Consider the following 13,760-nt stretch of genomic DNA (forward strand, 5'->3'; position numbering starts at 1 on the left):
GATCTGATAACTACACGTGGCAAATGTATATTTTTGACTCTTCACCCCGCCAACCCTCAAATGCTCAGTATGGGGCATAAAATCTCCATCTTGAACTTCAGAATTCTGATCGTTTCATTCCTTCATGGACTCGTTTCTCATAACCATCAAATTACTGATACACAAGATAAACACATATTATATAACAAGTATTGCAAAATCATAGACTGACCTAGATCTTTAGCATCCTTCTTTTATAGAAGATGCGTGTGAAGAGAAGTCAGGAAGCTAACACCGAGAATGTACAAAAGAGCTTTAAACAATGCTACAGAATCTTGTCTGAAAAAACATATGTAAAACATATTTGATTTTAAATAAACAATAAAAGCAGCAGACTACAACAGATCATAAATAGAGTTATTAAAAGATCACAAATATCTTAAATTAGAATTATAAATGGGTCATTAGAAATAATTTTTTTTAATGTTAAGAATCAAACCCAGAATTAAAAAAGAATCTTTTTTTTATTTCAAAGATTGCTTCTTATATTGAAGCTCATATTAAAGCAACAGTACAATGTTCATAAAATATAAGTGTGATGCCGTAACATTTCTTACATGTCAGAATACTGATATTTGTATGTATACTAAAATAAGAACTTTAAATTGTACAAATAGATACATTAAAAATGACATAGAAATAGGGCGCCTCTCACTGAAACAAGACAGTTATATCTGGCACGTATTAGTTTAAGATGAAAGTAGAAGCAAAAAGATTTACAAGAATCAGCAGTAACAAGATTGATACTCAAGAGACATAATTGTACATTGTATTGTACATACATTGTATGGGTTTAAGCTGGCTGAATATTATATATTTCAAGTTTAAAAATGCACTACATATAGAGTGTCCATAGTTTAAGGCGAAATTACAGCTCAGAACTGTTGTCCTTTCTAATTTTGTGGAAGCTTCTTTGACAAATTTTAAAAAAAAAAGAAGAGAAAAAGACTTAGATGTTCATAACACATAAACAATTTCCCTTCATTGTGAGTTCACCGTTAGACTTCCCCTTCTCTTAAATATTTTGTATGCCAAGTGGTTTTCCTCTAGCCAAGTTGATAAACTTCAATATTTGCCTTTTTGTGAGAAAAGGTACTTCACAGTATTTACCACTTTGATGTCCTTGCAGTTTTATTAAATGTATCCTCTCTGTAAAACTTTGCTTGTTTTAAATGAGCCTTTCCTTGTTTTAAAAAAATACCTGTTTACATATCTTCTAGATTCTTCAGAACACCAGACACAGTTCTTAAGGCCAAATTTGTATCGTTTTTGTTAAGAGTCGTCATCAAAAGTGTCTTTGGAACCGTACAAGTCCGCTAGTTTCTTAAATCGAGGTCCCCAGTTCTGCAGGTAGTCATAGTCCAAGTCTGAATCTGTGGTGGCCGACTCTAAGGAACTCAGGGACCCGGCCACAGAGCCCCTGCCTTCGTAACCATAGATCTGGATGGAGTCATAAGGAGGGGCGGTTGGGTCATTATCTGCCTCCTGTATTCTCGTGTTGATGAAGTCATCCACATCCACACTGTTGGGTGCTGGCCGGAGCCCAGGTCTAGGCATGTACTGATATTCAGGTTTTATGTCTTTGCGAGGGATAAATCCATTGATACCATCAGGGTTCTGGAGGGTGGCAATATCAAAGGCTTCTGTGTCTTCTTCCCCACCCCCCTCATCATCATAGGTAATGATGTTCTCACGGACATCTTCTTCCTCGAAGACAATGAGTGGTTCTTTCTTTTGCCTTCTCAGTGTCACAAACAACACTACGATGACTACAGGGAAAAAAAAAGAAAAAGAAAGGAAGCATAGGTTAAGCCCAGTCTTCTGGGCTCTTTTCCCAGGGAAACTCTGCTTACCTTAAAGCATGATGCACACATGCTTCAGAACTGGGACCAGTCTATAAAATGAGAGCTTTACCTGGAATCCCCAAAGATGTGCAAAGTTGCCCTACACCTGGCTCTTCATCCGCAAAATTCTTCCAGGAAAATATTATATCCAAACAAACTGGCGAGTTGGAACTATTTTGAGTTTTTACAAATGAATCTGACACTATTTAGAAGTCATCTTCAGAAGAATTAGGAAGGTTCTAAATGTGTCCGTCTGCAGCCTCTTAAAAGTGGGTTATGCCTGTTTCTTTTTGCAAAGGAAGACAGCTGCCTCTCCAAAGTTTACAAATGAGGACATTCAGAGACTTGAGGTCCTAACTTTCTACAGGAGGTGCTGAGCCCCTGCCCAGAGTTCTGAGGTGGGGTCAGCATTGACCTTACTCTACCTTTATAAGAAATCTTATCATAAGCGTGGCTAGACTCTCTTCACACCACTGTATAGAAGAGGGGTAGTTTATAAAGACCCCCAAGAGACAAATGACAAATCTTCTCTGAGTACAGGGAAGCAGCGTCAGCTGAAACTCCAGATGAAACCACTGTAACTGTCTCTTCCCTGGGAGAGGGGATTCCACTAAACTCAGGGCATCTAGGATGAATAAGCAGAGTTGCTTATAAGGAAAGCTCTGACACTGTTTCATTCTCTATCAACCCCCCCACTTCCCCACAATGTTCCATTGGAACACTCGCCCGCACACTCAGCAAGATTGAAGAAAGCGTTTGTGGCTGAATTTGGCAAGTGACTTGAGAGCCCCTCTGGGTCCACCATCACTCTGAGATGCAGGGATGAGGGTCTGCACTGGACCAGACTGTGAACGGCTTCCAGTGCTCAGCAGGCAGTGTCTTTCCCCTGTGCCTTCTGTAACAGCACCCTCACCAGGACCATTCTTTTTCACTTTCTTTGCTTGGCTGACTCTTTATCTTTCATCACAAAAATCCTTCCTGATATCCCATTCTGATACCAGACAGGGCTATTGGTATCCACTCTATGTACCCACCTGGCCATCACTGTGACACGTGTCACACTGTTCGCACATCTGCCTCCACCACTAGATTATGAACTTCTCAGAGCTTTTCTGTTTTCTGCTCCCTCTGCTTGGACTATCCATCCATCCCAGCCCCTTTCTCCAGCTGGAAAGCTCTTTCAGCATCTGACAAGTATGTTACATCCTCCAGGAAGTTGTCTCTGACCTTCCCAGTCAACGTCAGGTACTTTCTACTCTTGTGCCCCCACTGCCTTAGGTTCGTGTCTCTATCATGGTGCTCACCATGTGCCTCTGCAATTTATCTGCTCATGCCTATTTTCCTCAATAGACTATGAACTTTTTGATCACTGAGATCTTGTATGATTCTTCTCTTTATCCCCCAGGGCTGAACACAGGGCCTGGTACCCAGAAAATACTCATGAACTATTGGTTGAACTAAACTTGCTGGCTCTTCCCTGTGTATCAGGGACACATTAATTCATTCAGTGAAGAACTAGCCATCATGGAACAAGTATAAATTTGATGTCAGACATACTTAGATTTGAATCCTGATTTTTTTGTCATACACGAGTTCTGAGGCTTTGGGACAACTGATCTAACCTTCCTGGGGCCCGGCACTGGTAGATGCTACCTGCATCAGCACATTCCTGCTATCACAGAGTAAACCACAGATGGGACCATGTGCAGAAGAGGGGCACCTAACTCAGCAGGCAAGTGCAGGAAAAGCCGCTCTGGGCTCCCCATGAGCTGATGCATGCACCCAGATATTACATATGACATCTAGAGGAGGAGCCCAGATCGGCTTCAGCCAGGCCAGTCTTCATCCAGTTCCTTGAGTCCTTCATAGACCGTCTTTGACATCACGATTATTCTTTCTACCTCTAACTCTTCTCATTCCTCTTGTAAGGCACACCCTTGTTCATATACTAGGTCTTTGCCTAAATTCCTCTCCTGAAAAATCTCTGATGTTAAACCCCGTCCCCTGCTGATGCCCCCAGATGTCTTCTGTTACGCAGTCCTGTGATGCGCGGCATTTGCTCATCACAACCACCTCCAACTCGGCTATAATGCTTGTTAAGTTGCCTGTTCCCCCACCATACCCTAAAATACATGAGCAGGCAGGCATCACCTCTTTTTTGTCTCAAATTGCCTCCATGGCATATAGCACAATTCCCGGTAACTTGAGAAATATATGTGTTTCAAGGATGGGCATCTGGTTGAAAGGCCCTTCCTACAGGTAACCTGGGAGGTTCCTTACCCAGGAGAATGACGATGCAGGCAAGGATGGCGATCAGCGCCCCAGTGCTCAGGCCGGCGTTCAGGATGTAGGCCTCTGCGTTGCAGGACAGCAGTGCCCCGTTCACATCACACCCACAGACCTTGATGGTGAGGGTGTTGGTGCTACTCATGGGAGGGATTCCACCATCACTGATCACAATGGGCAGGAGGTACAAATCCTGCTTCTGCCGACTGAACCCTCCGCGCCGGGCGTACACCCCTGCGGTGTTATCTGTTGGAAGAGGGGAGACAAGGTGTACTCGCAGAGCAAGACCACGGAATCACAGACTTCACATCTTTGCGTTCAGCTTGGCTGATCTGAATGTGCTCTTCTCACCCCAAGGCTACAACCAGAATCCTCCTCACTTGTTCTTTAATCTAGACATCTATAGAAGCCACAGTCATTTGGCATGACAAGGATCCCTGAGTTTTGTCCCATCTCGAAATGAAACGCAGAAATCAGCTCTTTTTTATTTCGTCGATATGAATGCCTTCAGTGGCCGGGTAACCACACCATTTTCTGTTTGGGTGTTGTCCCTTTCCTCAAATACAAGGAAGTATGGGCTTCAATCCCACACTCTATGTTAATATACAATAAGATTAAATATATAGGCGAGTGTGAGAAAAAACACACAAAACCCTTCTTTTTCATGTTTGTACTTTCCCTACTTCGTGACAAGCCTTTGGCCAGTTTTTGTTACTTTTTTGAGAGATTTCTAATCCACCCTCAAATCTTGCCCAAACTATGAACCCACTTATAAGTCCTAAAGGAAAATATTATCTTTAAAGTGGAAATATTTTATAAACCCAGAAGCAGGTTTACAGTTTCTCTGAAATTCAGCCACCCAGTTAAACCTGTCACTCCTGCTTAAAAAGGTGACGTTTTCTCTGCTGCTCACACAACACAGCCCACATCTACACGGTGGATCACCAGATAGTTCCCTGATCTAGATTTTACCTTGCCTTCTAGGCTCATGCCCGCCCCTTCCCACACGCCCCGGTTCAGCCTGCTGTGCAGAACTCATGTCTGTTCCCCAGCACACTACACTCTTCGTACGCCTTGGCTTTGACCCTTTGCTTTAATGCCCCCCAAAGCCGTTCCTTTGATCATTACAAGTCAACTTCTCAAGCCTCAAAACTGAATCCAAAAGCCACTTTCTGGGAGCCATTTCTAGACCTCTCCCCTCTTCTCCTTTGTGACCCATCCTACTGTACGTTCCTACAGAAATCAGCCTCCCACTCTTCTGTCATTATTTGGTGGCATAACTACTTGGGTCTCTCCTAGACTGTGAACTTCTAGACAATAGGGGCTTTTATCTGATTCATCTCAGTCTCTCCAGTGCTGGACACACAGCAGACATTCAATAAATATTTGTTGAACAAATGTCGTAACCTTGTTCTGGGAAAAGTTTCACCCAAGTTCCAGATGTTCGTTTTCATGTATTTCCCAATTGTTTGTAACCTATTCCTCCAAATGCTTCCTCATCCTGTTTTCTGCATATCTCTACCAGCCAAAAAGAATTTTTCTAGGCCATATGCTCTGCGTTTGGAAAACATCGCTATTATAAAACTGTGGAAGTTTTGAATATACTCCATCAAATTATACACACACACACATACACACACACACATCCTCAATATGGCACACATTTTTTTGTGTGAGTTAGGAATCAGTAATTTATAGCAATAAGAATGTTATGACCAACATGATGGCCCAATAGCCAGCATGCTTTAAATGGATTGACAGGACTATGAATTAGCTCTTGTGGTAGGAAAAATTATCTTAGAATCTAAAAATTGAATTCATATATTTTAGGTTAAAGGAAATGTAATATATTCTGTGTGAGATAAAAAATACACACAAATGGCAGATTCAGTCTCATTTAGCAGATATTCTGAGTATTGCAGAAGGTAAGGTGTGTGTACCTGCTGGTTTTTGGCAAGACTTATTAATGACGGATCCTCTGCCCTTTGCTGCCAATCTCTCAATAAAAACAGGGTAGAACAGCTAGCCCTCATTTCTGTATTTTCTGAAGTTTGTGTGATTGGTGTATATTGCTCTTACCACTGGAGGAAAATTATATGTACTATGAAAAATCATGAAAAAATAAAAATAAGCTGGTCAAATAGAATGTTAATATTCAGTTTCCTGACTGTTCTTTCCTATTCTAGGCTATAACATTGTTGTATGCTTAACAAATACAAAAAATTTACATATCTACATAATTAATTCAAATGTTATTTTTTCCATCTCATAAATTTCTTTTGAATTCAAGTAAGACTTTCACAAATGAAATGTTAAAATATCGGGGCTTCCCTGGTGGCGCAGTGGTTGAGAGTCCGCCTGCCAATGCAGGGGACACGGGCTCGTGCCCCGGTCCGGGAAGATCCCACATGCTGCAGAGCGGCTGGGCCCGTGAGCCATGGCCACTGAGCCTGCGCGTCTGGAGCCTGTGCTCCGCAGCGGGAGAGGCCACAACAGTGAGAGGCCTGCGTACCGCAAAAACAAAAAAAAAAAGTTAAAATATCGACCACATTTTAATGCTCTGAAATGTCACAAATGCCATCATAAATAAAATGAATATGAAAAATTTATGAAGAAAAGCAAATTAATTGCTCAGTCAAATATACCTCTCTGATACAAATGACATCCGCAAGAGGGCATTCACTTAGTTTATCTATTGGGTTCCACCCTGTTACCCATGGTGTAGTTTGGAGGGAATGTGACCTGAGTGTTTTTATTTTTTTACACCCGTGGAAGCCATAATTTAAAATCTATTTTTCAATGTGCCATCCATGCAAGACTGTACCTCCGGATCATAGCAGGCTGGCTTACACATGAAGGTAATTGAAAATCAAACACTAATGGAAAACATGTTTCTGAGCAGGACACCAGCCTGCGAATTCAAGATGTTTCACATTCTGAACAGCTGAGTCCTCTCAGACACACTGTAACTATGAAATGAAAGCTCATCAAAGTACCCTGCTGACTGAACCATTTACTGTCGCTGAGTGATTCATCAGTAGAATCTCGAGAACTTTTAAAAAATGTCTTCTAGTCAAACATGTTTCACATATGGATTTTAAGATTAGTTTGAGAGGTGGAAAATAAATGGAGTGAAGGTCTCTTTCTGGGCATATTCTAAATCCATGCTTTAGAATGAGTCACTTGTCCTGTCAGAGCCTCACGTATTCATCTTTAAAATGAGGACGCTGGTTGATATCAAGCATGCCTCATGGGGTTGCTATTGGAACCAAATAATATAATAAAAGCCCATGGTTGTCCTCTGGGCTGTGCTTCCAGAGGGCTCAGGAATCATTCTACCAGAAAACCTAGCACCAGTATTGAGATCCTCCAGGGATGGTGAACTGGTGAAGGGTAGATATGGTTAGACAAGAAGCATGTCTAACCAGACTAGTTTGGCACTTAGGTGGTTACTGTGGTACGTAGGTAGTTGCTGTGGCATGAATGCAAAAAATATCCCCCCTCTAGATCTAAGTGGCCCCAGCACCAATGCAGGGATGAGCTTTTCTGGGGGAGGGCCATATCAGAGGAGACAGTGATATATTCTCTGATAGTCTTTCTTGTGGTCCACTCTGATCACTGATCTTTTACTAACAAAAAGAGCCACTATGGGCAGGGACTCCATGAAAATCAACTCTAGAAAAACAAATGGAAAAAGAAACACACAGTAATAAAAAACCCCTCTAGGAAATCAATTTTTCATCTTATGTTTCGCTACAGATTCTCTCATCTAAATTATTTTAATTAGGCAGCTACTCCCTATCTGTCTTTGAGAGGGTCCCCTTACTTTGGACATACACATTTCTGAGGTTTATCGGTGACCCAAGAAAAAAATAAAAGCTTCTGTGAGGACACGTTTTCAGGGAAGTGTCAAATTGGCTCCATGGTTAATAAGATGAGGCAGAAAACGACAAATGTTGTATGGATTTTTAAATTTCCATCAAGAGATTTCTCAGACCCTTCTCCTTTATAAAGCTTCCAAAGAGCAAATCTCTCAGTATTTGGGGTCAGACAGACCTGGGTTTGAATCTTGACTCTTCTACATATCAATTGCCTGACTTTTAGACATGTTAGGTAAATGTCTTGATTTGCTGTATTCTCATCCAGAAAGCTAATAATTTTTAGGGTTAAATTTGATTCCATTCATAAAGGTACTTAGCATAGTGCCAGGCTGTTGGAGATGCTCAGTAAATATTAATTCTATTCTGGAAGCTCTCCTCTTGGTGCAGTAGACTAATGAGGAAGAGAAACATATTGACAAAGAGAGGAAAGTGAATTCTTGGAAATGTCATCGCAGTTTTGAATGCAGTTGCCTACATAGAAGGGCTCATCATCCAGAGGTAGGAGATAGTTCATGCTCTTCAATCCTGGGTGATATATTTCCCATGGTAAGAAAATGTTTTTCTTTTTTTTTTCTTTTTTTTTTTTTGCGGTACACGGGCCTCTCACTGTTGTGGCCTCTCCCGCTGCGGAGCACAGGCTCCGGACGTGCAGGCTCAGCGGCTATGGCTCACGGGCCCAGCCGCTCCGCGGCACGTGGGACCTTCCCGGACCAGGGCACGAACCCGTGTCCCCTGCATCGGCAGGCGGACTCTCAACCACTGCGCCACCAGGGAAGCCCAAGAAAATGTTTTTCAAGCACCTCGGTGTTTCATCCTGACACCCAATGTTCTCCTCCCTGGCCACAAACATGGAAGCAGTTAGCAGTTCCTTTTTCTTACCCCTACTTAGGCAAAAACTTGTAAATGAGGCTATAAATTACTAGTATATGTGATGTACAAATTGTAGTATTTCTATTAATGGAAAATAAATTCAGGTTTCAAATTTTTATGGCTACAACCTGGACTCCTAGTCGTATGCTGTTTTTATCTGCACACTTTGTCATTACACTAACAAAATGTAAAAGTTCCTGATAATGATGTCTCCATGGTACCAGTTTAGAGATGCAAATGTATGGGCTATGATGATGATGTCACCCAAGGGAGGAATATATACAACTGATATTAAAAGGGAAAATTATGATAGGGGAGCAGCCTTTGATACATAGACTGCACAGAGTGCCAACCTTGTATTAGGTAAAAAAATAATGGGAACAGGGCAAAATGGGCAGTATATGGGCATAGCCCCTGCATATTAACAACCTGAAAAGAGGCATCACTGAAGCAAAGGATTAGTACTTTCTGCTGTCACCATGATGTCAGGAGAGAGCCTTGGCCTAAGGTGAGAGAATGTTGCCCCAGTAGCTTTCCTAAAGAGCATCTTAAGATGCTCTTCCTTACCACTTCTTTTCCTCTGTCCCTCTCTGTTCCAAAGCTAAAAATTCCCCCACTGATCAACTTGATCAGAGATACTTCAGCCTGTGAAGATAGGTGCTGTCTGCATCAGACTGGAGCCCATCTCTTGAGACTGTTAAAGAAAAAAAAAAAAATGGAGAATCTAGGCCAAGCCTTAAGCCTTGCTCTTATTTAATTCACTTCTGACCTAAATCTACCCACTCTACCCTTTCCGCTCAAACCTCAGAGACAAAGTAGATCTATCTACCACATTAAAAGCTTCCACACACTTGAAGACAGTTATGCAGTCACTAGTAGAATAATCATTATTTGATTACTTTCTTCTGGGTCCTCTCTACTTTCCTTAGAAATGTGGCAATAGCTGTATAAGAATAATGAAAAAAATATATATATACATATATATATATATATATATAGTGTGTCCCAAAAGTCTCAGTGGAGTTTCAAGTTTAATAATTTCAGAAGTACACATGCTATACAATTACAAAAGACATCATTGAAAAGTGTAATTATTTAGGTTTTTTAATACTCATTTAGAGATGTGATTTTTGAAAAATTAATTTCAATTTATGACGCCAGTATTTGCCCCCTTGAATCTGAGGGAGGGACTGAAATAATAGAAATTTCAAATAACATTTTTAAAGTTTGTAGCATTAATTTTCTGATATGACTAATGCTTAAAGATGAACTTAATAGCTTGCGTATATATCTTTTCTTGTCTTTCTGAACACCGGACGAGCCATCTATCTACCCATAGTCACTGCTCATATTTCATTTCACAGTCTATGGTAACTGTTTGAATGTCTGTCCTCTCCATCAGACAGTAACCTCCCTGAAGGCAGGAACCTTGCTCACTCATCACTGGTTAGCAGTATTTTGTGTGTTAGAGGAATAAACAGTTGAAGGATGTTTCTTTCACTATATCTCAGCATCCATCTGGCTTTCCCACACAGTCAGATTTTACCGATTAGCTTGCCATCAATTTCCAGACTCCATCTTCTCCCACTTTGTACGTTTGAACCCAACTCCATCAGCGCTGCCTGTATCAATATTATGGATCTTGTTCCCAGTAAATATCATCTCTTTGTCTCATTATTCTTTTCTCATTATTTAGGGTGAGTCATATCCAACTAAGTAACATTTATCGAGCTGCTAATATGTGCAAACCTTATTCCTTGTTACTTCCGCCTACCTTATCCCAAAGAATTTTTAAATTATGTGCAGAAAGTATAATTACCTTTATTTTATATGAAAAGAAGTGGAGGAAGCAATTGATCACAATAACATGGAAAATACAAACGAAACTAGGATTCAAACTCCTCTAGGTTTCACTGTATTTTTCCCAGTGCACAGCAAACCCTAGAATCCTGATATTATTGCATGCCAATTACATTGGTTCTTTTTTTTTTTTTAACCAAATTTCCCCAACATGGTTAGTTAATTAGATGGACCCCATCACAGCCTATAGCTAAATCCAGATAGACTCAGGTCCCAGATAAAAGAGCTGCTCTTAGAAACCTAAGATGTTTATGTCAGAGAGACCTACAAAGAATTAAGGGCACTCATTCAACACCTCTCTTCCCATAGCACTTCCAGAAACACACACACACCTTCAGAAACAAACCAACATGGAAGGGACAAAAAGAAATCTATTATTTTCTCAATATTTTGGAATAAAGGAAATGCTACAATGAGGTAAATTCTATGAGACTAGCCTTAAAATCTTAGTGCAGAAAACTATTTGATCCAAGACTCTGATGACTGTAATGTTTCCCCCCTAAATCAAGGAGCTACATACTGCAGGGGAAGGGGGAGGATCATGATCTTTTACTTAACACCTTTGACACTGAGGGATCGGCAAAATACAAAATGCAACAAATAACACTGTGGAATAATTGCCTATGTGCATGTGTGTATGAGGCATCTAAGTGTGCCCTGTTCGTGGTATCAATAGACTTTTCATTGTTATAAATTATCACATCCCTTAGAATCAACTCTCCCTCCACTTTTGTTAGAGGACAATTTTCTCCTTGGTGATAGGGAGGGAGAAAGGAATATATTTCTTGGTTTAAGACAAGGAAAACTACCAAGGAATTCAGCGGGATATAAACATTTAGGGTCTTTTAGTGAGTTGAGAAATCCCAAGAGTAGTTAAGTCAGTGACCAGAGGGAACCTTGAAAGAAGAATCTGTCTGATCCACCAAGAAGACCTATTTCTCTTTCTCTTGAATTGAGGAGGGGGTGGGTTTCCAGATAAATTGTATTCTGCGTTGGACAAGCTGCAGCATGAATTTCAGGCAGAAAAGAGAACATAATTATTTATACAGTGAAAATGGCAGGGCATTAAAAGCCATCTGCCATTTTGATCTGCCAACAGAGCATCTTCCATATTGAAGCAATTAAGGGGGGAAAAAGTTCCACAGAAATCTGTTTGGCTATCTTTGAATTATAAAAGTGAAAAACCAGAAGCATATTTAGATGATTTTTGGTGCTGCTCATCAAAAAAAGAACTGTCCTTAGTTTAGACCAAAAAGTGGGGGTTGTGGGGGAGGGGGAAGAGGAAAGAAGGAAAGATGTTTGCCAATTGGTCTAATCAGGGTCAATCTGTCTTGGCTATCTTTCCTTACACAGCCAAGCCTGCTTTCCATACAAACTCTTTTTTGTTCTCTTTGTTTTTTGTTTTTTTTTATTTTTTAGCAGTTCAAACTTAACTCTGAATGTATCAGGTATCAGAGCTCATTTGATCTATAACTTGGCCCATATTAGATAATACACTTACAAAATAAATACATTTGAAAGTCACCTCTTCCTGGATCCAAACCTTAGATGTCCAATATAACTTTGTGGAATAATAAATAATGAAAGGATGGATGGATGGATGATGTGGTATTGGCTCCTACAGAACATTCCAACACCAAAAGATGGGTTGTCTTTTTCAGCCTGAAGCTTATCTCATAACATAATCATTTTTCCACAGTAATAACTAATCCCTGAAATGTCTGAAGCACATTACATGTCTTTCCATCTACTCTTTCACTTTAATTCCTGCATTCAGTTAACCCATTTTTCTTAAGTTTTGGGGTACTGCCCCCACAGAGCTCATATTCTAATGGAAGACAGACAGGGAAATGTATGCTTAGAACGCAGAGTGATAAGAAAAATACTAGAGGTTAGTGCAGTGAGGACGTAGCATCCAAATGGGCTGGGGATGTCCAGCAAAGCTTCCCCTAAGAGACTTCATCTATGGTGAGACTTGAAAGAGGTGGTATAATAGGCAGTGGGGGTACATTTTCCACAGAACAAAAGCATGGACATGTGAGAGCATGGCATATTTGGGAAACTAAAGGTGGTTTGAAGTTTCTGGAGCCTACGTTTTAAGGTAGCAAGAGAAAGGAGATAATAGATGCAACGTTTATGGGAGGTAGATCATATCATTTCTTGCTCACTAGGCTATAAAGTTTCAGTTAAATCCACCAGAAATGGAGACCCATAGAATAATTTTAAGAAGAAAGACATTATCAGTAAGGGCTGAGTTAATGGGGGGCAAGACTAGAGTCAGACAGCCTGTTTGGAGGCCATCATGATAGCTACAGCTCCTCTGCAGGTACGTCATGAAATAGTCACTATCAAAATTAGCTGTGCTTTCACAATATAACTAACTTTGCTGCATGTGCTTTTGGGAATTTCCTGACATCTGGGACTATCTGCTAAAGCCAATATTTAATCTTTAGCTCTTGCTCTTTTCTCTATATTTTATCATTGTTTAGAATAAGAGGTTTGGAACTTTAAAATATGAGGTTCAGTATCAGGATATGTCAATTTAATTTATTGAGTCATTAGGTCAAGGGTCAAAATCATACCATCTCTTTGTTAGAATCCAAAAATCGTGATTAAAAATTGAACATCCATTTTTAAAAATAAAATGCTAATGGAAAGGAAACTTCCTAAAATACACACACACCCTAACACAAATCTTAATTTTAATCTTCTTAATTTTAATCTAACAACCAATATTATGCTTAATGATGAAACTCTAGAAGTAATATCCCCATTAAAGTAACAAGTAAAGCCATTATTATTGCTATTATTTAACATATAAAATGCAAATCTATGCAATTTGTAAAAAAACCCAAATATTAAAAAAAGAATGAAGCAAATTATTATTATTTAATTTTTATGTAGCTGTCTCCCTAGAAAACCTAAGAAAATAAGCTTAGAAGTTATATCACTTTAGAACAATGTCCAATAATAAATGAAC

General features: G+C 40.1%; 1 protein-coding gene across 1 annotated transcript in view; it reads right to left on the reverse strand.

Moving 5' to 3' along the window:
- Positions 1–258: 258 nt before the first annotated feature.
- CDH11 (cadherin 11) overlaps positions 259–13,760 on the reverse strand; it is a 142,147-nt gene continuing 128,645 nt past the window's right edge. The window contains exons 12-13 of the mRNA XM_022555917.2: positions 4,164–4,415; positions 259–1,808 (exon numbers count right to left, since the gene is read on the reverse strand). Of these exons, the coding sequence (XP_022411625.1) occupies positions 1,312–1,808; positions 4,164–4,415 (749 nt within the window). The 3' untranslated portion in view covers positions 259–1,311. The remainder of the gene's footprint in view (positions 1,809–4,163; positions 4,416–13,760) is intronic.

This window comes from Delphinapterus leucas, chromosome 20 (genome assembly GCF_059928025.1).
Source record: "Delphinapterus leucas isolate spDelLeu-1000000601 "Yukka" chromosome 20, BTC_Dleu_Yukka2, whole genome shotgun sequence".
Classification (NCBI taxonomy): Eukaryota; Metazoa; Chordata; class Mammalia; order Artiodactyla; family Monodontidae; genus Delphinapterus; species Delphinapterus leucas.